Source organism: Rhagoletis zephyria, unplaced genomic scaffold (assembly GCF_001687245.7).
Source record: "Rhagoletis zephyria isolate East Lansing unplaced genomic scaffold, Rhagoletis_zephyria_1.1 Rzeph_scaffold_00142, whole genome shotgun sequence".
Lineage (NCBI taxonomy): Eukaryota > Metazoa > Arthropoda > Insecta > Diptera > Tephritidae > Rhagoletis > Rhagoletis zephyria.
Window position 1 is genome coordinate 279,620 of NW_016157226.1, and position 24,753 is coordinate 304,372.

The window sequence follows — 24,753 nt, forward strand, 5'->3', positions numbered from 1 at the left end:
TTTACGGGATGTACATAGCTCAGTGGTTAACGCTTCTGACTTTGAACATCGAATTCGCAGGTTCGATCCCTGCTGAAGTCTAGAAAAAGAAGTCTGATGAGGAGATGTGGTGATCTCCGAAATAGTGCTATAACTTCTACCGCTTAGACTTTGTTGCTTTTTCAATTTTTCCTAATAAACAATCGTGGTACAAAGCTCAATAAAAATATTAACAAATTACAAATTTTTCAAAATCCCTAATAGTTAAAAAAAAATCGTTTTTGTAAAAAATCTTTCCATCTAATTTTATTTTTACTAATTTTAGTTTTTCAGTGAAGACCTTCAGTGAAAAAAAATATTTTTTTGATAAACTGAAAAGGGTATTTTAAATACTCAAATCTTTCAAGAATTTGTGCAACAGCCGTTTTGAATATAAAACTCGTTAATTTAAATTTTATATTTTCCCATGGCTTTCATAATATCGAGCCCTAACCGACAAAATAACGTAAGCGACATTTTTTTCAAAATTTTCTTTTTGATGCAGAAATTCATCTAAATGCTCTAGGAATATCTCTGCATCAAAAAGAAAATTTTGAAAAAAAATGTCGCTTACGTTATTTTGGCGGTTAGGGCTTATAGAGCTAGACTAAACAGGATCCATTTTTTTTTTTTCATTTAAGTTTTAAATTCCTCATAAGAAAATAGAATTCAATATGTTTTTCGCATTTCTTCAATCCCAACTTAAATTTTTTCGCTTTCTTTTTAAAAATTTCCCATTTTTTGTAAATCTTCGATGGATATATAAAAAGTTAGTTTTTGTAAAAAATTTTACATTTTCAATTTTATTTAATTTTGAAGTACGCGTAGAAAAAAAACTATTTAAGACATTTTGAAATGGTGCGTAACTTAGGTTCAGAAAACATACTGTTTTCGAATACTTTTGTAACAAACTTGAAATTTTTTTAATTTTGTATAAACTTTCAAACTTTTTATTTTATTTAAGTACTTTTACTTTTTTAGTAATGAAAAGCAAGCAAAACCATAGGCTATTAAAAGATTTAATGTCATTGCGTCTGTAGTATTGGGAAAGGCAATAAAAAGCGTTTCTGAAAATCTACAATATATATATATGTATGTCTGTATGTATAGCAAAAAAAATTGCTATTCATTTTTTTAATACATATTTTCATCCTTCGTAAACTTCCAGGCAACCTCTTTCCTGTTAGTAACTAAAGCACAGCTGCCAGTGATAAAACAACACTTTTTGCAAATAAACTGAGTTTCTCAAAACGCCACAGGCACTTCTGTGCCAGTCAGGCCAACTGAATTCAATACACTTCATAACCGACTGGTTGAGCCGCCTATGCCGCCAGTGCGACCCGTTCCATTGCAGCAACAAGCAGTTCGTTCAACTTCGTTTTTGTTTATTTACAAAACGTCGAAGTGGGAAATCACATAAGTGCAATTTCCACTTCATCAACATAATTAATTTCCAACACAGCGAAATGGATAGTAGAATTATGAAGAGATAACAACCACAACAACAGTTACAGTAACAGCAACAGCAACAAATCAGCGAAGATAATAACTTACTTACAATTAGGGGATTCACAAGACGTGTTAACCGTCGTAAAATCTTAAGGTTAACATCTTTTTTAATTAAAATGGTTTTAGGGGATTTCTAACTAAACCGAAATTCTTTTAAACTGATAAAGAATATATAATTAGCCAACCCCCCAACCATTTTAACCGCTATTTTACATAAACAAGTGTTAAGCTTAAGATTTTACGACGGTTAACACGTCTTGTGAATCCCCTAAATGTAAGAGTAAGAGTGAGAGAGAGAGACTGTGAAAGGCAACTCTGGCAGGCAGCCGTTGTACATTGCTAAAAGACTTTTGAAAAATATTTATCAGCAAGTGGCCGATACTTTTAACCCAGCAAGTAACAAGAAGAAAAATTAAAAACTTTCCGCCAACTTTTAACCAAGTTCGGTGGGGCGTAGGAAATGTGCGAAAAAGGTTTAAAAAAATTCCAAAAAAAACTAAGTCGCCTGCGTTGACTGCTGCCAAGGATATTTAGCTAAGACCAGGCAGGAAGTGATTGCGCTCGGTTGGTAGTTGGAAAAAAAAGATAGAAAGACAAATCAAAACAAAACACTAAGAAGCAAGGAAAAACACAATTTAAACTTTTGCTTTGCGGTAATTAAAAAGTTCAAAAATTTGTGCCGGATGGAAGAAAACAGAAGAGGCGTTGTAAGGCATTAGACAGCGGTTCAAAGGAAGTTAGAATGTATGTATCGTAGAACACTGGGATCTATGTACAGAGCGTGTCACAAATCCGTGCAGAACGCAGTTAGCAACGAGTTGCATAGAGCGAGGAGTGCGCAGGGAAGGGTAAATAAAAAAATTACACGCTGTATGCCACGCCCTTTCCGCACACCCATTTCCGTGTGCTTGGCGGTGTATTTTTTTTTTTTTTTTCTTTTTACTTCTTCTATTTTCTGTAATTCTACAACTTTTATTATTTTCCACTGCAAACATCACTTCCGGCCAAAGTGCGTGAACGTGGCCAACACTTTTGTGTTGCATCTCAACGCTTTGCTTGTAATTGCAAATCGCCATTTTGCTGTTGTTCTTGTGACTAGCTGGTGCATTTTGTGGAAAAAGTTTTCACAGCTGCGTGTCTCTGCGTCTCAATTTGGTCGACCGCTGCATTTAAATGCAGCCGCATAGCATCGCAGGACGCCACCTCTCAAGCGGGTGTTGGTGTAACCGACAGGCTTTCCAAGTTAGGGAGTGAGTATGCGCGTTCAAAAAGTTTGCTTATAGCATTTTAATTTGCATGTAGTTGTGGTTGTGATTGTTTGTTATAATGCATTTATTATAAAAGACTTAAAAAAAGTATTAAACATATCATAAATATATTTTGAACTAGCAAATACCCGGCGTGCTTCGCTGCGTGTTGAAAGTATTTTTGTGTTGTTAATAAATAACTGAATTTAATTTTTCAAATAGGTGGCAACCCGCTTCAAACATTTTTTCAGTAAAGTTTCTTAAACCTCTTTAGTTGGTTACCCGAATTTTGATATTTTATTTATTTTATCAATTTAATTTAATCAAATTTTTCAAACAGATGGTAAATATTTTCACCAGTAAATTTTCCTAAACCCATATTGCAATATTTAATTTATCTTATGAATTATATCAAATTAAAATTTTCAAACAGCTGGCAACCTTCCCCAAAAATATTTTTGGGCTGTCATACCCATATTGCAATATTTACTTTATCAATTTACTTAAACTGAAATTTGCAGACAGGTGGCAACTCTCAATTTTTTTCTTTTTTCTGAATTCCTTCTGGGTCAATATCCCTAATGCGTCACAACGACAAACAACACAAAAACCTTTCAAAATTCAGATTATCTTCGAAGCTATAAGAATTAACTTATTTCAAATTAGTTTGGATTTTATTTATTTTCTGTGTTCATTGTATGCCTTTGACTTAAGAGGACTTACGCTAACAGGCTTTCCGGCGAATTGGTGATGTCCCACATTCCAATTTGTGAGCTCAAATGCTTGGAAACGGGCGCATGACGTTGTTGGGTCCTATTAGATATTCTTCCAGTCAGTAACTCTCCAACGAATGCAAGTTCAGACGCATTTCCGCGGCATATTTCAAGCAGAGGGTTTCGCTATTAAAGAGCCAATCAACTGTCTGCGCACTGCTTTGATACAAATCGAGAGTGGAGGAACCTTTTTCTCCGTCACTGCTGATACTTTCAAACCAGACTGACATAAATAGGAGGACAAGGACGCATTGCAGGGGAGAATATAGCTGATGAGTCTGCATGGCACCTCTTTCTCACAGTGGTTTCAGCTTGCAGGCAGCGCTGGAACAGAATGGCTTTTGCAGACTGTCTGCGTCATGGGATATACTCAGTTAGCAAATTGCTAACTATCGCTACTGAGAGAAGTCGTGATAACCAATGGAAACCTATAAGGTAAAACTGACCACACTACAGACTTAAATTTATGGAACACATTGGCAGGTGAGAAGTTTAAGAAACTTGGCTCGTATTATATTATATATAAAACCAGAGATTGTTGTGGCTCTCCACAAAATATCAGCCTTGACAATCCGACGAGAGACATTTTTTTACGGTAATCCTATTTTAGATTTAAAATGACGCGGCCTTCCACGCGGGCAGCTTGAAGACGACTGAAGGGCTTTCTGTAACGCCAATATTTTCATGGAATTATTTAAAATCGGTCCGTATTTAGTTAATAAGATTAGTAAGAATTCACAACAAAAGCAAGAAGGTATACTTTAGGTATTCCTTTACTCATAGCACTTGGGCTAAAAACGGACTACTTTAAATTTGAAAAGGCAAAATTTGATTCAGCTTCACAGGAAAACAAAAAAGTGTTATCTTACAATAATCTCACTATGAATTGCCTATAGGACGCCCAAAAGTATGTAACACAAAGTAGGTTAACAACTCGCAGCTTGGTTTGTTTGTTCACCTATTTATAAACAAACAGATGCACTTCTCAAACGGCATATGAAATAATTTGTTGAATACCCTGGTGTACACAGAACATATCTTTATTTATTTAAAAGCTAACCTCTGACCATAGAGCCTTTGAACTGAGATAAGTCGTTAAAAGTTGTGCCTCTATATGGTTATTTTATGACAAGCCATAATGTTTGATAGACAGTAGTCTATTACTGAAGGTTCGGCTAAATTAGATATACGACCGATTTTTTAAAGAATCGCTGCACAAACTTACACCCAAAAAATAAAGAAGACTTATAAATAAGACCCTTGATCTCTAAATACATATAATTTTACTCTTCCACTCCATACATTTTAATCGTTATTGCAGCACTTATTTCTTCACGTTACTTCTGCTATTTAATCACTTTCTTTTTTGCGTGCGTGCCTGCTGGCTGAAAACTTTACCCTTACAAATGTCGCGTCGCGCCTTCACGCTGGCAGTCGTAATAAATAAATTAATATGAAAAGTATTATCGTAAATAATGTAACCGTTGTTGCAGTAGTTATTGTTGGTGTCATTGTGAGTTTTCACAAATTTTTCTCGTGGTTGTTGGACGACAAAGTATGGCCGGACGCATAACAACCGCAAGCGTCCTGTCGCCAACTGCCAACGCCAATGCACGCAAAGAGTCATTCTACGAGCAAGCAACCAAGCTAGCGTCCAAATGAGCCGGGCAACCAACATCCGAAAAATGCATGCTGGCTTGCTGTATTTAGTGGAAGGCGCACACAGAAGGCTGCTAGCAGGGCGCATTCCCCGGGCTGTCAGTCGTTTCGGATAGTTTGCCGCCCCCCGCTCGCCGCACATTGACCGCATTTGCTGCCACAGCATCAAGGAAATGAGAAAAGTTACTTTTTTGGTTTTAAGTAAATTTGTACGTTTGTATGGGCGGCTGTTTGGTTGGGTGCTAAAATTTATTTTTACCTCACTCGTCCTAGTTCAGCAGTCTTTTCGCCAGCCTGCGCTTCGTCTGGGCCATAATGTTGCGCTTTTAATGTCACATTTCGCTGAAACGTCATTTATAAGTTGCTGCTCTTACTAAGTGCTAGAAGTTATAGACTTTGTCAGTTGTTTTTTTTTTCTTTTTCTCTTCTTTCTTGTTTGCTTTCTTGTCTACTCGTTTGCCTTTTTTTTTTTGGTGGTCTGGCATCTGTTCTGCTATTGCTGTTGTGGCTGCGTTTTGTATGCATGACAGCGCCATCAAAGTAAGTAAATAAGTCACCACAACTCTGCCGCGCCACTCGCCGTGCACCGCTTTTCCCCTTTTTTCCTTTCAGTACTCTCTGGCCGCCAAAAAGTCACTGCTGCTAAACTGCCGCCCATAAGCGCCACTCCCCCTTGACATGTTGAAAATTTTCTTGTGACTTTTCTTGTCAGGCACGCCCCTATTTCGTCTTGAACTCTTTCATTTTCTTTCGCACAGCTGGCACTTTGTATGTAAAACTTTTCCTTTCCATTTAGGTGTTTTTGCACAGCTTTGCGATTGCACTGTGCGATTCCTCTCCCTTTCATTTTCCTGTCTTCTTGTGTTACAAATTTTTTCCTAAGTGCGCTATACACTAATTGCTAAATATCTTTCCAACTCTTCGCAAAGCAACTGCAGCCACACTTTTCCACGCACTTTGTTTTTAAGCAGTCAATTCTTCTTGAGTCTTAAATTATCTCGTGATTCGCTCTTCAGTGCGAGCGCAATATTGAAATAAAGTCTTTAAGTCGTCGCTGTGACCTTTTTATGAACTGTCTCTCTGTATAAGCATTGCCTTAGTTTCATCGTTCTTCTTTTCGCCTAGCTTTGCAATATTTGGTCCTCGGGCCGGACCGACGCCTAAAACACTAGAGACGTAAAATATTTGGTTTCTCGTTTACTGATCTGGAGGCAGCCATATAGCCGAAATATCTTTTTATTCTACCGACGACCATGACTCGACCTTTCGCACTGGATCCAGAATTTTCCGACGGTGATACCGAGGGTCCTTTCCTTCCACACCCGGGTATTAAAATCGCCAAGCACGAATTTATTATCATGACGTTGGTAGCGCAAGCGCCATGAAGGACCATTGTGTCACCACAGTCCGACACCCATCATTTATATATCTCCCAGCGAATATACGCTTCGTGACCATTTTCGATCCCATTTAGGGCACGAAAAAAACAGTTTTTTTTTTTTTTAATAAAAGTTTCCCTCTATACCCCAGAGAGACGCAAGTGAGGTGAAGTCTGTTCTGCCTGGCCATCTCCTGTAGAGATAGACGGCAGTCTAGCATAATTTTTGTATAAAACGTGAAAAAGCCCAGAGCTTTGATTGCAGCTTGCCATTCACTAAGAATGAAGATGTCTCTCCCCAGGGATTTCGGTTCCAAGATTCTCTACAGCCTCCATGATAGCTGAAACCTCAGCAATCTAAAATAAATTTTTAGAAGAGACGCTTTCTCCCATCTCACCGTCGATTTTCGAGCCATCTCTATAGATATCAATACTAGAGTGACAATATATTCTTTCCACTCCTCCCTACTTGGAAATCTTGTGCTAAAATTGCTTTTCGGAACCAATATTGCAGCACAATGGTCTTTTCTGTGCGGAATGACACATAAGCCAAAGTGACCCTACCAAATATCTCTATCTTTCTGCCATTACCAAAGACTTCACGTGAGCTGGTTCCTGCATCTCCCGTTGGTCAGGATCAGCGAAGGCGAACCCGAGAGTTGAAATTTATTATGGTCGAGCAACTATGACTGCATAGCCAGAAGTTCTGATATATTCTAATTCTTTCCACAAATTATTGTCATAAGCTTAGTGAGAGCTCTACTACGAAACTGAATGAAAAATGTAAAGGAAATCATTTCCTCTGAATCACTATGAGGAGTGAAATGAAGTAAAGAGCAATAACTTATTCATCTCGTGAGACAAGCTGTGGTTGCTGATGCAGAGAAGAGGGCGCCTTTAAAAACTCTTAAGTTGACTCAATCATTCAATCACTTATGGAGATCGATGTGACGGCGGTGTAGTTGGTTGGGTACGCTTCATGTTGGAAAGCAGAATTATTCAGGCGAAAAGCGGAGATAGTGTAATAACTAGATAGATATATTTATGTATATGTGACCAGAGGCACCCTTAAGCCTTAGTCCGGTAGCAAATGTTTAAAACCACGGGCTACATGGCATCAAGCTTTGAATTTAGCTTAAATGGCTTAGGGCCAATTTCACAATGCGTGGTTGACTCAGAATCGGGAGATAACTACAGAATTTTGTACTGAAAATCTCTAGTTAACTGTCGATTCTTAGTTAACTACGCACTGTGAAATTGGCCCTAAGTATGTCCCACATGGATGTCCTTTTCAGTCCATCTTAAACGAAACTAATTTGTAAATTGAGATACTGAGATCAACTTATTCAGGATTAAACCTTTATAGCGTCGTTTACTAGCGAATCAGTCATAAATCTTTTCAACGGTATTTATCTGCTTTCGGTTAAAAGAAACTCAGATGTGCTGTTAGGTTTAGTTATTCAAAAATTCGCGTTTAGCAGGAAGTCTGAAGCCTTTTGTGAATAGATAGACCAATCGACAGGCAACGGAAAATATCCAAGAGTTCGAACGCTGGGTAATCACGGCTTTATGCTGATATTATTAAGATATTAAAGCAATACTTAGTATGTACTCGTATGTATGTTTATGTTTAACTGAATGCCCTTTAACAGCATAAATTGCATGTATTTATGTATGTATACACCATAGCAATTTTCATGGTCTCGCAGAATACATGCATTCATACTACATACATACATACCTACTTATGTACGTACAAGTGCAGCCTTATGGCAAATTGCAACTCAACTCCCTCATTTTAGCAACAATAGAATATATTGGACATTTATTTGCAATTTACTCGAACAACATAGCCCAGAAGCAGTTGCAATGTCTATATTTTGTATTTACATGTAGTATATGTGTGTGTTTGTCTGTCTGTGAATATTCAATGCAAGTAAATCATTCACTCAGTCCAGCAAGCAGATAAGCAAACAAATAAGTGAAGTATGGCGGAGGAGTAGCAGCAACAGCGCCAAGCTGAAATGAAAGCGCTCTTTAGGGCATACAAGCAGATGGCAACACTCAAGCCAAAGTAAACGGCAATTTGAAGTGCAACTCGAACTCGCTCTATGCTACAAAGTGAAAACTTTGGTTGGGAGTGTGAAAGAAAATACCATATAGAAGTTTTGGAAGACTTTTGCTTGAAAAAAGGAAAAGGAGTTGATAATTTTTGAAAATGCTATTTCGATGTTTGCAGGATTTTTATTGTGCATTAATGTTTATAAATATTTGAACCAAATTAAATTTGGTTCTAAATTAAGGAAACCTGGTGAGGCAACTATTTAGTTCGGCTTGAGCCAACAAACGAGAGGAAAAAGGTGCTGGTGAACAACGAACGGCAGGGAACGTAACGGTTATGATGTTGATAAAAAAAAAATCGTAACTTAACCTTTAAAATTGGGTTTCTACTTTTCCGAAAAATATGTAAACGTTATTTTATGATTTTTATTTTTCAATCAATTTTTAATCGATACTTTAATTTTATTTTCAGATTTAATTTTTTAGATCAAAGAATACTTAAATTGGACATAAAACCGCAGTCTCCATCGTAACGGTTAGAGAATACAAAAAATATATCCAAAATAACGATTTTTTGTGATCGAAAAAAAAGAATAAAAGTCACAAAGTTTACCATTAAATTTAGCAGAAAAAACATGAAATCCAAATTTAACGACTAGTCTTGAGCGAAAAAATAAATAAAATAAAAAATTAACGATTTCGAATTAATCTAAAAACCAAAATGTTGAAATATATTTAACGGTTATTTTTATTAAATACCTGTCATATGGACCTATTTACATTAATTAGGAAATATTACATAAATTGGTTTAATGGTAATTATTTATTGCATTACGCTTGCATACATATCGAGATCATATACTCAATACCCTCCATCTGCTATTTTCATTGAATAAAACCCCTCGATATACTGTAATTTAGTCGTTTTTTTATTTTAATACGGTTTGTCGGGGCTTTCTACCGAAATTCATTAATTTCGGATTATTTGTGTTACGATATGGTATAGAATTTGAGTCTAAATGCTTACAAAACTTTTTATCAAACGGGTTTACAAAGAACTAGTTGGCAACTAGTTGATAGCAAACCAGTGGTTTACAAACAACTTTCGACCAATTGCCTAAAAACATGCCTACAGCAGGCACGAACGCCTAGCGCAATGCCATTATTTTGAATTTGACATAGCACATAAGCACAGAGCAACAATTGCACAATGAACTTTAAATTAGTTTCTTTCGCCATGGGGTATTAAAGTTTTTTTACTCACACAAATGTACAAATGTACGGACGTATTTACAGCCATACACAAAGCTATGCAAGCAATTATCCATTTCCTCCTACTACATATGTATGTATGTGTGTATGTTGATGTATGCAAAGGGTTTATTGCAGAGATATGTAGCTGCAACTAACACTCGCTCCCCCACTCGCCATACACAAGCACACTCAGGCTGTCTTATGTCTATGTAGCATACATATTGTATGTATGTATGTACATATGCACATCGCACTTACCTCGCTTTTGTGGTGATTGCATTGCGTTGGATGACGCTGAGTTTGCCGACGAGCTGCCCGATGATGAAGAGGACAACGAGGAAGAGGGTGATGGCACACAATGCACAAATACCAACGACGAAATTGCAATCCATAGCCAAAGGCAAAATATCCATGAGGATGATGGCAAGAGTGTTATTATTGCACGCGTACGTACAGATGGTAATGATGCTGCAAGCGCTGTAGTAGTAGTAGAAGCAGCGTTGAAGTGTTGGCGTCTCTGGTAGTTGTTGTTTCGATTGCTGTTCCTGCTGCTGTTGCTGTTTATCACAAGCGCAGCGCAACGTCGACGCGGTGATTTGGTCTTACTCCTCAGCATTGTTGCTGTTATTGAATGTGCAGCTATTGTTGCTGTTGTGGTTGTTGGTGCTGTTGCTGTTGCTGTTGCTGTTGCCATTGTAGCTGTTGGCATTGTCGTTAGCTTCCACTGTGTGCCACCGCTGATGTTGCTACTACAGCTGCTATTTCGAATGGGCACTTTTATTTTTCTTACATTTATGAGGGACTTCCCCACCACTTCGACGAATTTCGACGACTGTTTACCAGCATTGCTAGCAGCTGAGCTGGTTGTTAGGACCTTTGCCGGCATCCTTGCTACTACTATTTAAACCTTATATGAGTCTATGTTTGTAGCAGTAGATGTGGCGTTTGTTGTTGTTGTTGTTGTGTTTGTTGTTATTGGCGCTAGCATGCTCTCAGAGGTATGTGCGTTTTTTGTTGCTATTGTTTTTGTTTTTCGTGTCCTTCTTGTAGCTCACAGCAGCTCGAGCGCACTGGAGGCGGGCTTGCTGGCTTGCTAGTTGTTGTTATTGTTGCTGCTGCCTCTTTTTATTATCACTGTTATAATTTACTGTTGTTATTATTACTTTATTTTCCTATTTCTTCGTTTTTTTTTGCCTTTGGCCCTTCACTTGCTTGTTTGTTGTTATTCGATACGTTTATTCAGCAGCAAAGCCAGCTTGCAACAGCCAACACTTTTGCGTGCACGCACACACACACACATGCACAGACACTCCACCCACTCACACAAGCTCTTTCTGATAGCTTCACTATAGTTATGCTTCGTTTTGCTTTGCTTGGCACGCTTTTGCTGCTTGCGTGCCTTGTCTCTGCGGCCTTTGCCCTTCCAAACAAGGATAATAGTTGTGCGATAATATTTTAATGACTTAATACCAGCAACATTTATACGATTGTTGTCGTTGATAGCATTGTTGCTGTTGCTGTCGCAGTTGCTTTTGCTTTTGTTGTTGGTTATATTCTTTTCACTTCCACTTGTTTTGCACTTTTTACTTGAATTTTGTTTTACATCTCCTCTTTGTTGTTATATTTTCATTTTTTAGTTGTATTTGCTGTTGCCTCCAGGTCTTTTTTCCACTTTCACATCACACTTTAATATTTTTTAGTTTATTTTCGGAGTGCAACATGCAATTTTAACTCCATTTCACTCCCTTGGAGAGTGAAGGGTCCTGTGATTGTATCACTTTTCGCAATTTTCTTTCACTTCAATCTGCATTACTTTTTATTTTCACTGTGAGATAAAAGAAATTTTTTTTGCATTAGTAGGAAAAGCATATTTTAGGAAGTGCAACTTGTATTTTCTTCTTTTTTTCTGAAAGACCGGTTTTGGGGCTAACTTTTACTTGGAAATGGATGGACAAATAAACCATCCACAAAAATTTCAAAACTACAAAATGTGTTAGGAATCGCAACCAGGGTTTTGAAAAAAATATTTTTTTTAAATCGAAAAAATTCTACAAATGTTTTACTTAGCGAGTTTATGAATAAGTCTCAATAAAATTTCAAATTAATAAGATTTTAAGGCAAAATTTTGTAGAAAATTTGCGCATTGACAAATAATAAAATGTTTCAAAACCTTGTAGCGACAAATAAAAACATATGCATTAGGGGGTCCTTAAAATTTAAACACCATCCACAAAAATTACAAAATTAAAAAAAAATGTTAGGAATCGCAACCAGGGTTTGAAAAAATTAATTTTTTTTAATCGAAAAAATTCTACAAATGTTTTACTCAGCGAGTTTATGAATAAGTCTCAATAAAATTTCAAATTAATCAGATTTTAAGGCAAAATTTTGTAGAATTTTTGCGAGTTGACAAATAGTAAAATTTTTCAAAACCTTGTGGACCCCTAAAAATTTATTGACAATTTTGAATTTTTTTGTGGTTGTATTTACTTTGTTCTACAAAATGTATGTGTTGATATTTTTAAGGACCACCCTAATATATGTATGTACATACATACATATATGTATGCATTTTCTTCTGTTATTTATTTTTGATTAATAATTTTATTTATTTAAAATCCAATTTTACTTCTTCAAACATACATACATACATATTGCCAACACTCAAAACGTGATAGGAATGATACAAATTGCATTCATTTAAAGGGATCAAAGCATTACTAAATACCTAAGTAAGTGTAAAAATTTATTACCAATTTTATATCTATTTGAAAATCGGGATCTAAGGACCAAAAATTCACAAATGAAATTTTCTATACTTTTGTTTTTTGCTTACAAATCGATTTTTAATTAATAAAATTATTTATGAAAGTGAAACAAGTTTTTTATATAAAGGTATTTTGAATTAAACTTTGAGGAAGAAACCGCAAAAGTAAAAGTTTCAGAATTTTTTTGAAAAATTTTAGGTAAGCAGTTTCATAGCCCATTAAATTTTAATGCGAAAAGTGCAAATTTCAAGTGGCTAAGCATTCGTGTTGTTTTTTAATTTTTTTTCTGACATTTCAAGCACATATTTTATATGTACATGGAAGAAAATGCCTAGCAACGCTAGAAAAAAAAATTATAAAATTTAGTGACCTACAAAACTGCATACCTAAATGTTTTCTAATAATCAAAAAAACTAATTTGTTAATTTTGGTGAAATTTCTTTTTAAACATCTGAAATTTTTCATATAATTTTTTTTTTTGGTTTTTTTTTAATTTGAGGGTAACCCCACAATTATCTTCAACAAGTCTTTATTATATAATATTTATTAGCAGCAACAGGATAATCAAATAAAAATTCAAAAATCGTCTCAAACAAAAAATAATCAAATCGGTTGAAAAATAAATGCTCTGAACTATTTTTAACAAAAAATTCCAGTTTGGGGCCACTGTGGGGCGGCGGTTTACTCTAGCGGTTTTAATCAGTAATAATAGAAAATATTTATATTATAAATTTTTTATAATTTGTGTGACTCAAGTAAGTATTTTTTTTTTTGATTTTGATTCCGTGTATGCGAAATGGAAGCTGCTCATAACAGGCAAGAGTATATGCTCAATTGAGAAGACTCCTTAATATGTAGCACTTATATTGGAAAGATAGTCGAAGACCCTGGTATGGGTCGCCTACCACTCTCCGCTACTATTCTGTATTCAGATTTTAGTTAGAAACCACGTTACCTACGACGCCGTAAAGGCACTGTCTTACCGTATTTCTCGCTGCCTAAAGTGGATATAATAGTCTCTAGAAGGCTTGAAGGTAAGGTTTTACCTTATTGGTTGCTTGGCTCTCTGCCACCGGCTAAAAATGCTAACATTTCCGCCGGAAACGCCGTGGCCCATTTTCTCTTTGGAGTCAAAAATTTATAGCCAGGTCCGTAAATATCTGTACCCACTTTCAGGTCCATCTTTGAACAATCTGTGTACCTACGTAAATACTATTCTGGAAGAAGGGTGCGTTAACCAAGCAGATCTCTTTGGTCATGAAGTCAAGTGGTCCGGATCTTTTCAACGCTAACATCTTTCCAAGTGTACCTGTATGAGAATTGTTGCTAGGTAGGCGCAGTTGCAGTTCACCTGATGCTGCAACTTTTTGAACAAAAATATGAAGAAGAGTTCATTCTAGCAGAAGAAGCGGGCGACTTGCCCTTTTTTGAAAGTCCGAGTTTGTGGGAGACAAAATCTTACGTAGCGAATGTGATTGGCACCAGTTAGCTCGCAAGGGAAAAGTCTAGCGTATCTTATTGTATAAAAAAAATTTAACATTTAATGCTTATACATTTTTCTACGTATTTTGCCGATCTCCGTCTGCGTCGGTGGTAAGAATCTTAATGATACTCGTATTAAACAAATGTATTGATTTTTAGAAGCTTTTTCATGGCAACAAATACAGTCTAAGGTTTGCCACTGCTTGATGAGGGGTGACCGCAATTAGAAAAAAATTTTTACTAGGCGCAACCAGAACTACCCAAGCGGCTATAGCGAAAATTAAGAAAAAAGTGAAGATACAGAAGATATGCTACACACATACATATACTTTTCATAGCATACAGTCTGATAAATGGTAAAAAGGGATTATCCACTGTGGCAAGCAAAGGATTGCTATTAAAATGATAGTCACTATTATATTTACTTTGATTTCTGATTTTGTAACTAAAAAATTAAATTATCAGAAGAAGAGTATTGTTAAATTTCATTGACTTTTGAATAGAAGATCTCGCTTTGACAAAGAAGATATTCCATTGTTGTATTGTTCTTTTGTGGCTTGTTGGATTTCTATGGTTTAATCAGAGAAAAATTCTTACTCATTGTTTTCTACAATTCTCTACTTTCCAATTTTATAGATACATATTTAAGTATGTATGCAAAATCGATTTAGAATACAATTTGAAGGCAAAGTGTGTTTAGAACAAAAAGCGTCTTTCGGACAGTAGCTAAAACAAGTTATCGAAAAAGAAAATTTCGTTATGTCAATTGACTTCGTACTAAAACTGACAGAAATTTACTAAACAAATTTTTAAAATCTCTTTATAAAAATTATTGGCGTAACTAATATTGATAAAACAGTCAATTTGCGTCAAAGAAATTCCTTATAAGTTTACCGTTTTTTCCCTACTTAATTACAAAAGTTGGGTATCATTGGAATGGTAATGGATCAAGTTATTTATCTGCCATACCACGTTAATAATTTTTCATACAATTTGTCTTTTATATATCTTCTAATATTTAAAATTACGAACCACATTCCCAAATTTATTTTGACCAAACCATGCTCGGTAAAAATACTAAACAAATTTCCTTTCTAATAACATTTTTTAAGAGATATAGTCTTAAAGGATGTAGAAGTTCTGAATTTTTTAATTTAATAAAAAAAACGTTAACAAAAAAATTTGTCTCGGTTTAGTTCAACTGCACATGAGTTACTCATATTAAATAGAAATCTCCGATAAATCCCGATTTGAAAAAAGTAAGTTTAAGCAATTTCTTATCATATATTTCTTCTTAATAACAAAATTTATTCACTTTAATGATTTTAGCTCTTTACAGCCGTCGACGGAAGGCAAGCAAAGTCTTGCCAAAGATGTATAAATCGAAAAAAATCAACAATCGCTGGATTGTATAATAAAAGCTGGGCGATATGCCTAACTACTATAGCCAATTCTATAATTAAATCTCAGCTAATGAAAGACTTGAAGACGCCTACTGTCTTTGTAAAATACCTTGTCTCTTGTTTGAATTATTCTTCCCTTGCCCCTTCAGTCAAATGCCTATAAAAGTTTCTAGAACTGGTGGAAGAGATTTGGATTAGATTTTGAAAAATCCCTGTAGCAGATCAAACGACAGCGGTTCTAGTAAATAGCCAAAGAATAGAGAAGTATAAGATTCCAGCAAATATAACTTTTGATTGAATGTTAAGAAAGCCGCCTTCACTGTCCCTTCTATTGTAAAAAAAGGCCGCATACAAAAGTTGCCATGCGAACAACAAGGTCTGACACTGCTATGGATAGAAAATAGAAAACCATTTGTAAAATGTTCTTTCAATACATTCGTCAGCATTGAGTGTCGTGACTTTGTCGTGATCCCTTGACTGCTACGTCAGACCTTGCTGCTGCAAACGTAATGGTGTTTTCGTCCAGCATGCGCTGAACTGGCAACAGACCCGCATATAGGAATAGGCACTCCCGCTCTGTTGTTGTTGTTGTAATAGCATACAATACAGTGAAACTGACTTAAGAGTGTATTTCCAAGCCAATTCATACGCAATGCAATTCCCTGCAATATCACTGTGGCCTGTTACCCACATACATATGTAAGTCTGGCCAGAAAAAAATCCGGCACCTGTTAAAGTGAGCTAAGGCATCCCGATGGCCTTGATAAACACTTGGCTAAATATCAGAGTAAATGTTTTCCTTATTTGCGACGTCGTTGAGCAACCAATAAACCAACAGACTCCTTAATGGCAGCAATCTCTGTCTGGAAAGCGCTATGTACAGTGAACTGGAAGCCTAAATTTCAGTTTGTTGAATGGCAAACTGCTCCTCCATCAACCTTTTTTTCAAGCTTCGAAATATCCATGTAGAAGTTTATTGGTGTCTGACTAATGAAGATTACGCATTTCCATATCTTTTCAATTTCCCCCCACAGCCGAATAGAGCCACTGATGCCTCACGTCAGGCCTAAAATTGAGGGAAACAAGACGAGGAGGAGGGGGAGAGTCAAAGGATTAAAGGGTTGTCGCTTTGTATCCAGGAACTCAAATGGATTAAAAATCAATTTCGTGTTGCACTAAATTGTAAATCTCGCCTGAAATTTCCACAAAATATGCTTTAAAATACACTTTGCTGAAATTTCATCGGCTTAGCCTCGCCGCAATTCAAATTTATGAATTCTCTCTTCAAAAAACTGTAGTTAGCATAAATTAGTTTAATGTGCCTCCCACCAGCAAGGAACGCTATTCATTCAACACACGTCCTTCATATTTATGCTTCTGTGTTTAAACCTGCACACATATTCTCAATTTAATTAAACCTTTATTTGATTCCAGCCACATGCGTGGACACTCCATACTTAAGGCATTTTAATAGCACTTGCAGAGCATCACTTAAAAGTGTATAAAAATAAATTAATTTTTGCTTGAACCCCATAAAATGCTTTATATTTACTTATACAAATATACAATACGTATGTATATATGTATGTGTGCATACTCGTATTTTGCCTTTTAAGCTTCATTGGCTTTTCATAGAATCTCAATAACCTACGCTTCATCCCTTCCTTTTTATGTACTTCAATTTACAACCTATTTTTGATGACAGCCTAATTGAGTAGCAAAAAAATTAATATCTATCCTTTCAACAACACTTCCAAAAATATGGCCCACGCAGCTATTCATACGCAACCGCACTGGCCTTGTTTATCCTTTTGACATGTGTCCTTATGGCAAGGCATAAAAATAACAATTCATAGCGAGAAAGCATTATAAAAAAATTTACTGCGTAGACACATAAAAGGGGAAGCGGACAATACAGGCGCTTCACTGGGAAATAAAGGAATGCAAAGACTTGATATAAAGAGCAAGATACTTTTTTCGTAAAAATTCAAAATTTTTTTCTGTACAAATTTTGGATGATTAGAGTTTTTCGAGGGTTTCGGTACATTTACCAGCTTAAGGAAAATCACCAAATTAATTTGCTTTAACTTTAATTTGATTTTTATTTCATTTTCGACATCTTTTTTTATAACTTTTTGTTGTCGGTTGTTGTATTTTTAGTTTTTTTTTTTTGTAATTTCTGTTTTTAAGAATTTCAATATGTACATACACATCCCCTGTCATAATTATAAGCGCACCACAAATTGGAAGGTTTTAACAATTTTTTTTCGTTTTTTGGTATTTAATCTCAGTAATTTTTTTTATGAAAATATTTCTTATTTTTATTTCTTTGTATGGACAATAATGCCCCACATCGTCAGCAAAAAATCAGTGGTGCCACAAACGTGCACTTTATTATACATACTAATATTGAATAAGCTAAAAAAATGCATACTCAAAATCTTTATGAGAAATCTAATTAGTAATTTTGAAATTTTTACGAAAGGTTGATTAATTTTTTTATAAATATTCTATAAAACTTAAAACTTGGATTTATAGTGTTTTTGTTAAAGAATAAATTAATTTCATAAAAAAATATCTGAAATTAAATAACAAAAAAATGGGCGTTCGCTTATTATTATGACACTGTGACTATATGGCTGTAAAAACTCAAAAAATATTTGTATCATAATTGTTTTTTTTTTGTTAGGTTAGTTTTTGGTCATTTATTTTATTTCTTAGTATTTTTTAGGATTATTTTTTGGTCATTTATTGTATTTTTTAGTAGATATATTTTTGGGATCTAAAACTAAATTTTTTTTTTTTATAATTTTTAATGCATTTTATCTATTTTAAATGAATGACTATTTTGAATGAATGAATGTAGGTAAAGAATAAATTTATTTCATAAAAAAAAATCTTAAATTAAATAACATAAAATGGACGTGCGCTTATTATTATGACACTGTGAGTATATGGCTCCTTTAAACTTTAAAAGTCACAACCCAAAAACTATTTGTATCATAATTGTTTTTTTTTTGTTAGGTTAGTTTTTGGACATTTATTGTATTTATTAGTATTTTTTAGGATTAGTTTTTGGTCATTTATTGTATTTATAAGCATATTTTTGACATCTAATATAATTTTTTTTTTCATTTTTTTGTACTTTTTACTGAATTTTATCTAATTTTAATAAATGACTCCAAACTTGAAAGGATTTTCTCTTAAAAAATTTTGATGTGGTTAGAGTTTTGAGTTTTTCGAGGCTAGTGGCAGTTCAAGTTTTCTCTTTTAGTTTTAATATTTGTGTTGTTTTTTGTTTTTAAGTTTTTTATTTGCGCTCTTTGAGTATAAATGTTGAACCAATTTAAAATTTTCGAGTTTGAAGCCAGTTTCTGACTGCCACTTTTTTATTTATTTTTTATTTTATATTTATGTTTAAAAATTGTTGAATATAATTTTATATTTACTTCTTTTTTTTAAGTCAAATTTTTCTGTACACCTCTTCCACCATCCTTACACCTATTAATTTCACCGTTTACATGCCATTTCGATTTTTCCACAATCCTACTTGGTCAGTCCGTGTCAACAGGATGAAAGTCAAATATGCGGCAGCAGTTTCAAGCCATTTAATCCTTCCAAAATAAAAAATCAAAGGAAAAGCTCAACTTTTTTCTTTCTACTTTATTTTAACTCCTTTGTTAACAGCCTTTCGCCACCGGATGCGAACGCAGAGAGGAGACTCAGGTACCTGCCTAAAAGCAAAAAAACATTCCACACACACACACTAATACAACGCGTTTTTCACATCGATTCACAACAACCAGCTTAAATGTAAGCGGAAAATTTAATTTTAACGCCTACAAAGGATTACACCCACACCAGCGCTCACGATAAAATCTGTGCTGGCACTGCGAAAAAAAAACAGGATATGCGTCCGAACGAGCACAAGCAAATCCGCACCAACGAATACTAAGCAGCAGCGTCTCGGCTACACGCGCACAACCCGAAAGTCAATAACAGACTGAAGAATGGAGCTGCTCACCGCGACGATGATGACGACGACGGCCAACACCGTCCAATCCACCGAATTCAATCAACCCGGCGACTGAGTTGTTGTGCGAAATCACTAAAGCTCCACAACAGACCGCATGTGTGTGTGTGTGTGTGTGTGTGCGGTATCCAACAAACTTACAACTACATATGTACATATGTACAAATCTATACGAAAACAAAAATCAGCACTGCATTCAATAAATCCACCTTAAAAACTCACAGCTAAATCAACGAAACTTTCATTAAACGCCGCTTGCAAGTGACCGCTGCACATCATCGGTTCGACCGTTGGGCAATTGGCGTCCCATATTTAGCCAATTATCCACTAGCCAACGAAATAACCGACAACCGAGAAAACATACGTACATATGTACTTTGAAACACTCGTGTCCTTGCTACACAACAGCTACATAAGGCTGTAAGCTTGTCTTGCAAGGCTATCAAACACTAAGCGAAAAAGGAATTCGCTAATGCGCGTACACTCCGACGACGACGGCTTCGCAAACGCTAGAACACGAACTGAATTCTAGCGGCTTATAACAGGCACTTAAATAGCGATTGTAGCGAGTGCCAGTGGCCACCAGCTGGACCAAACGGAAGCGCCGACACAGCCATGCAAGCGGTTAAGCTTTTTTTACTGTTTTTTTTTGTGAGAAATTACCGTTGTGTGCGGGTGAAATTTGATGGCAAATAATGGCTGCTGAGCGCAGGTCGCCTTTGAGAGTGCAAAAGCTGCCGGGTGAGAATGTGAGTATGTTGATCTGAAAGCACGCCGTAAAAACTTTGAAACAGCTGAGTAGCCGACAAAACTTTCGGGTAATTTCTAACGGTTATTTGGGACAAGCACATAGCTGTAGTGCGAAGGGGAAATGGAAGCTTGCAAAATAATGGGACGTTTTTGAAGTGATGAATTACGCGGAATAAATAAAACAAGGGGCGTTAATATGTAGCCACATTTATGTGCCGTAAAATGGTTTATTGTAACAAACCTCCTTTTGGGTACAAGTTTTCTTTGATCCACGTATTACTAAGAAGCCTCGAGAAGTCCTTTGGCTGAGTGCCATTTAGGTCGTGTGCTTGTAGGTACTGTGATCCGAGGAAGCGAAGTCTTGTCGTAGTCAGGGCTTCATAGTGGCAAATTGTTTGGCTGCTGTTTAATGTTCTTCTGTACACAAGTACACTGATCACAGTTAACAACTCCTATGTTTGACAAGTGTTTCATTGCCAAGCAATGGCCAGTAAGATATAAATTCTTACTTCATGCTTACTGAGGTGAAGGAGAGCTTCGACTCTCCTTATTGATATTTTCAGGACTTAGACTGTCTGTTAACTAGCGTATTTGTTCAGCCAGATAAGTATGCTAGCTTCGTGTTACGGCGTTCAATGGTATCCTATGAAGGATTCTGGGTCTATCCTTACGCAGTTCTTTATCTGAGCTTCCTTGCCCATATTGAGGATGAGGAGGAGTCAATTGACCACTTTCTAGGTCGATGTCCAGGTCTACAGACGAAGCGCCTCAAGCACTTGGGTTCACGCTTCTTCAACAGTCTGGGCGAGATAGCGGAGGGGGAAATGTTGGATCTCCTCGGCTTTATTAGAGATAGTAATCGGTTCAGTAGAATAATGACTTGAAGCTGCTATTTTGGTTATATGTAGGTACTTGTCTCCTCCTGAAACTCACTTAAAGCGGGCATTCACAATGGACAATCCTGTGAATCGTGGATTGTTCCACGCACGCCCTCCCAACCTAACTAAATGTGGACTAAGTCTAATAAAACTGGCTTAAGTTTTTTGATAAATTATTTAGTATTTCATTTTATTTTTCGATTACATTTTCGTACTTAAAAAATCCTAATTACAAATGCATATGCATGCACATATGTATGTATGCAAATAAATAAATAATTCTTGCCGCATTATGTTTTATGACCAAACAAATACTCTACTCTGTGCCACAATCCAAACCCTTCATCAACTCCCTTAACCCCAATTGCTGAATCTGTGCGAAAGCCCAAATCCAGTGTTGAAGTCATTCCTGCCGCTCAGCGGACCATTCAGCCAACGTGAACCGCCAGCATTGAAGTCCAAGCTCGTTTGGCGATCAGCTGAGGTAAATAAATTCGAACTTGCGCCATAATTAAATTTGGTGCCAAAATCATGAACCTTGGAAAGACCCAAATTCGCGGCATGGCCATTCGTATGCGCCCAATTGAGATTTCCACCTGTTTCGCGTAATGTGGGGCCAAAGTCGAAGGATTTTTTGGTATCAAACACATTGGCGCCCACGCTGTGCGCGCCATTATTGAAGAATGTAGCATGCGCAGATTTCGTTAGCGAGTCACTGAAACCGGGTATGGTCTCCTTGGCAATGGATATGCCATGACCGCCGGCGTTGTTTAAGGCCAACGAGCCACCGTTCTTCTCAAACTCGAAGCCATTTGACAATTTTGTGTCCGCTTTAAAGATGGATGCATCCAAGCGATTATTTTCATTCAGTAGAACATTTGCCGAAGCGCTCTTAGTTAGCGTATCACTGATGCCAGGCGTATGCTCTTTGGTAATAGAGGCGCCAAGTCCCTTGCTGTTAATGTGGAGTAATCAGAGGCGTTATTAGATGCCGTGAAATATAAATTATTAAGGCTCAATATTCACTTACACATTAGCAGCCAAACTGCCGCCAGTAGTCACCGGTCCACCTTTGGTATTGCCCATCGCAAACGCGCTACCAATCACATTAGCATCGGGTGTGCCTAAGCCTTTTGCGATCTCTAGCTTGACATCATGTCCACCATTTGGGTTCGTTGCCACAGCGCCGCCAGTAGCTACATCGCGTCGTACACGGATGGGACGTGGTGGCGGCTGTGGCCGCACTGTTGGCGGATTCTGATGGCGTTCTGGTTCCGCATAACGTCTGACGCGTATGGGACGAGGTGGCGGCTGTGGACGCACTGTTGGTGGATTCTGATGGCGTTCCGGTTCAGCATAGCGACGTACACGAATAGGACGAGGTGGCGGCTGTGGACGCACTGTTGGTGGATTCTGATGGCGTCCTGGTTCAGCATAGCGACGTACACGGATGGGACATGGTGGCGGCTGTAGCCGCACTGTTGGCGGATTCTGATGACGTCCTGGTTCAGCATAGCGACGTACACGAATAGGACGAGGTGGCGGCTGTGGACGCACTGTTGGTGGATTCTGGTGGCGTCCTGGTTCAGCATAGCGACGTACTCGGATGGGACGTGGTGGCGGCTGTGGGCGCACTGTTGGTGGATTCTGATGGCGTCCTGGTGCTGCCGCCACGCAAACCAAAACGGTGATAGCGACCGCCAAAATGGCGAAAAGTTGTAGTTTCATTTTTTTTAATGAGAGTCTTTTACGACTGTATTTCCTTCCAATTATTTTATTATAATCTTATTCGTTGTTGGCTATTCGCTTGCTAAATGAGTTGTGATACCTGTGCTGTGTACATCAGCAGTTTATATTGCATGCTCTATGTATGTTTCTATCTGGCGCGCTGTCTTATCACCAATGAGGGTATTCCCATAATCTTTTTGGATATGTGATTCCTCTGATGTATTTTTTAAATATTTTATTCTCAGCTGATAAGCAATACCTTTTCTTATCAGAAATAAATGAAACAGTAGCTCAAATGCCTTAAAAGCCGGCTTTTGTTTTTTTTTAGTTATTGTATTGTGTTTGGAACCCCCGTCAATGCAGCGAAACGTTTTTTAAGGCTACACAGCTCAACGTGATGTATGATATATGTATGTTTGTATGTACATATACATTTCTGTTGTTGTTATGAGCTGAGAGGGATCCCCAATCTTAGCTATATATGTATGTATGTATGTACATAAGTATTCGCATGCAGCTCATGACTCGGTTAATAAAAATTTGATTCAAAGGAAAAAAATCTGTCGACCAAAATTCACAGTACATATTAAAGTTTTTGAAAATTTGTATGGATGTATATATGTACGTATCAGCATCCAAGATTCAACCACCAATGATTCTACAGGTGTTTTCGAAATTATAAAAATGGAAAAGAAAAACTAGGTAAAGCCCAATGTTTGTCGCACGGGTTAGTTGCACTTATCGATAAATGCATATAACCAATTTCGATCGATACACTTATCAAAAAAATTGTTTTCTATATACTTATCGATCTTATCGATAATACTATAGGTATATTTTTCGATATTGTGATATATTAATTTGGTAGGCAGACGATATTATTATCGATAAATATGTGCATAATCGATATCGCGGTTATCGAAATTAATCTTGATATATGCCGAGATATAATTATTCTTATCGAAATTTTTTAAGTAATTGGTTATCGACATATTTATCGGTTTTATCGATATATCTATAGTAATAAAAAAACTAACTTGGAGAGATTCCCACACTTCTTTTGTGCAGGAATGCCGCCTCAACTTATCATGTCATTATCTAAGCTGTTTTCGGCAATGTCGTATGATTCGGTATCCTTATAAACTTAGCAGACAACTTTGGGGTTGCGAGGTACATTTATCCTGATAAACATATGGCGCACAATCAGTAAGCCCAGAGCCTTAACAGGTATTAATTAATCATCTTTCTAGAGGGAGTGGGATCATCTCTTCAATCCGGCAAGCCAGGTCTCATATTATAACGATGGATTACCCAGTTTGCGAATTCCTTCTACCATCGTATCTGACGGTTTCGAGTCTAGTGGAATGTCCCAGCTAGTTTAAGTGTTAAAAAATTTCGAACAAATTGGCTAAATCCTTTCCGCTTTAGACAGAGCAGAAGGCTATGCTGGACATCATTTTATATAGTCCTGGGAGTCTCGCGATGGTCCCAAACTTACATAGATCTGAGATCCTAAACACTTTGTGGGCTTTGAAATTTATGAAAGCGTGATGGGAGTCGTTTTGCTTATCTGCAGTCTTTTCCATGATTTGGCACACTATGGAAATTTGATAAATTTTGGATCACATAAGTGTCTAATAAGCTCGAGTTAGATCCACTAGGGTCTTGTAGAGTGAGTTTAAGAGCTAAGCCCGTATTCCCTTTATTACTATTTAGATATTCCGCCGAGTGCGTTCTTTCCTCAAAGGCTCCCAAACGTTTTAGTATACCCAAGGCAACAGAAAAATATGGGTTTATATGTATAAACGGTCT

At 36.6% G+C, this 24,753-nt stretch overlaps 2 protein-coding genes across 8 annotated transcripts in view; both read right to left on the bottom strand.

The window, feature by feature from the left end:
* The window catches only part of LOC108381871 (uncharacterized), a 283,017-nt gene extending 262,906 nt beyond the window's left edge, over positions 1 to 20,111 (bottom strand). The window contains exons 1-3 of one of the 7 annotated variants that reach the window (XM_017638302.1): positions 19,954 to 20,111; positions 19,396 to 19,809; positions 10,158 to 11,724 (exon numbers count right to left, since the gene is read on the bottom strand). In XM_017638302.1, coding sequence (XP_017493791.1) covers positions 10,158 to 10,785 — 628 coding nt within the window. In that variant the 5' untranslated portion in view covers positions 10,786 to 11,724; positions 19,396 to 19,809; positions 19,954 to 20,111. Of the gene's footprint in view, positions 1 to 10,157; positions 11,725 to 19,001; positions 19,287 to 19,395 lie in introns of all 7 variants that reach the window. The other 6 variants (XM_017638288.1, XM_017638310.1, XM_017638264.1 and 3 more) reach the window with 6 other exon arrangements.
* Positions 20,112 to 21,400: 1,289 nt separating this feature from the next.
* On the bottom strand, positions 21,401 to 23,042 carry LOC108381922 (sarcotoxin II-3-like). The gene is made up of 2 exons (XM_017638319.1): positions 22,244 to 23,042; positions 21,401 to 22,168 (listed from the first exon to the last, which is right to left on the bottom strand). The coding sequence occupies exons 1-2, from the start codon at positions 22,939 to 22,941 to the stop codon at positions 21,568 to 21,570; spliced, it is 1,299 nt and encodes a 432-aa protein (XP_017493808.1). The 5' UTR covers positions 22,942 to 23,042; the 3' UTR covers positions 21,401 to 21,567.
* Between the last annotated feature and the right edge of the window lie 1,711 nt (positions 23,043 to 24,753).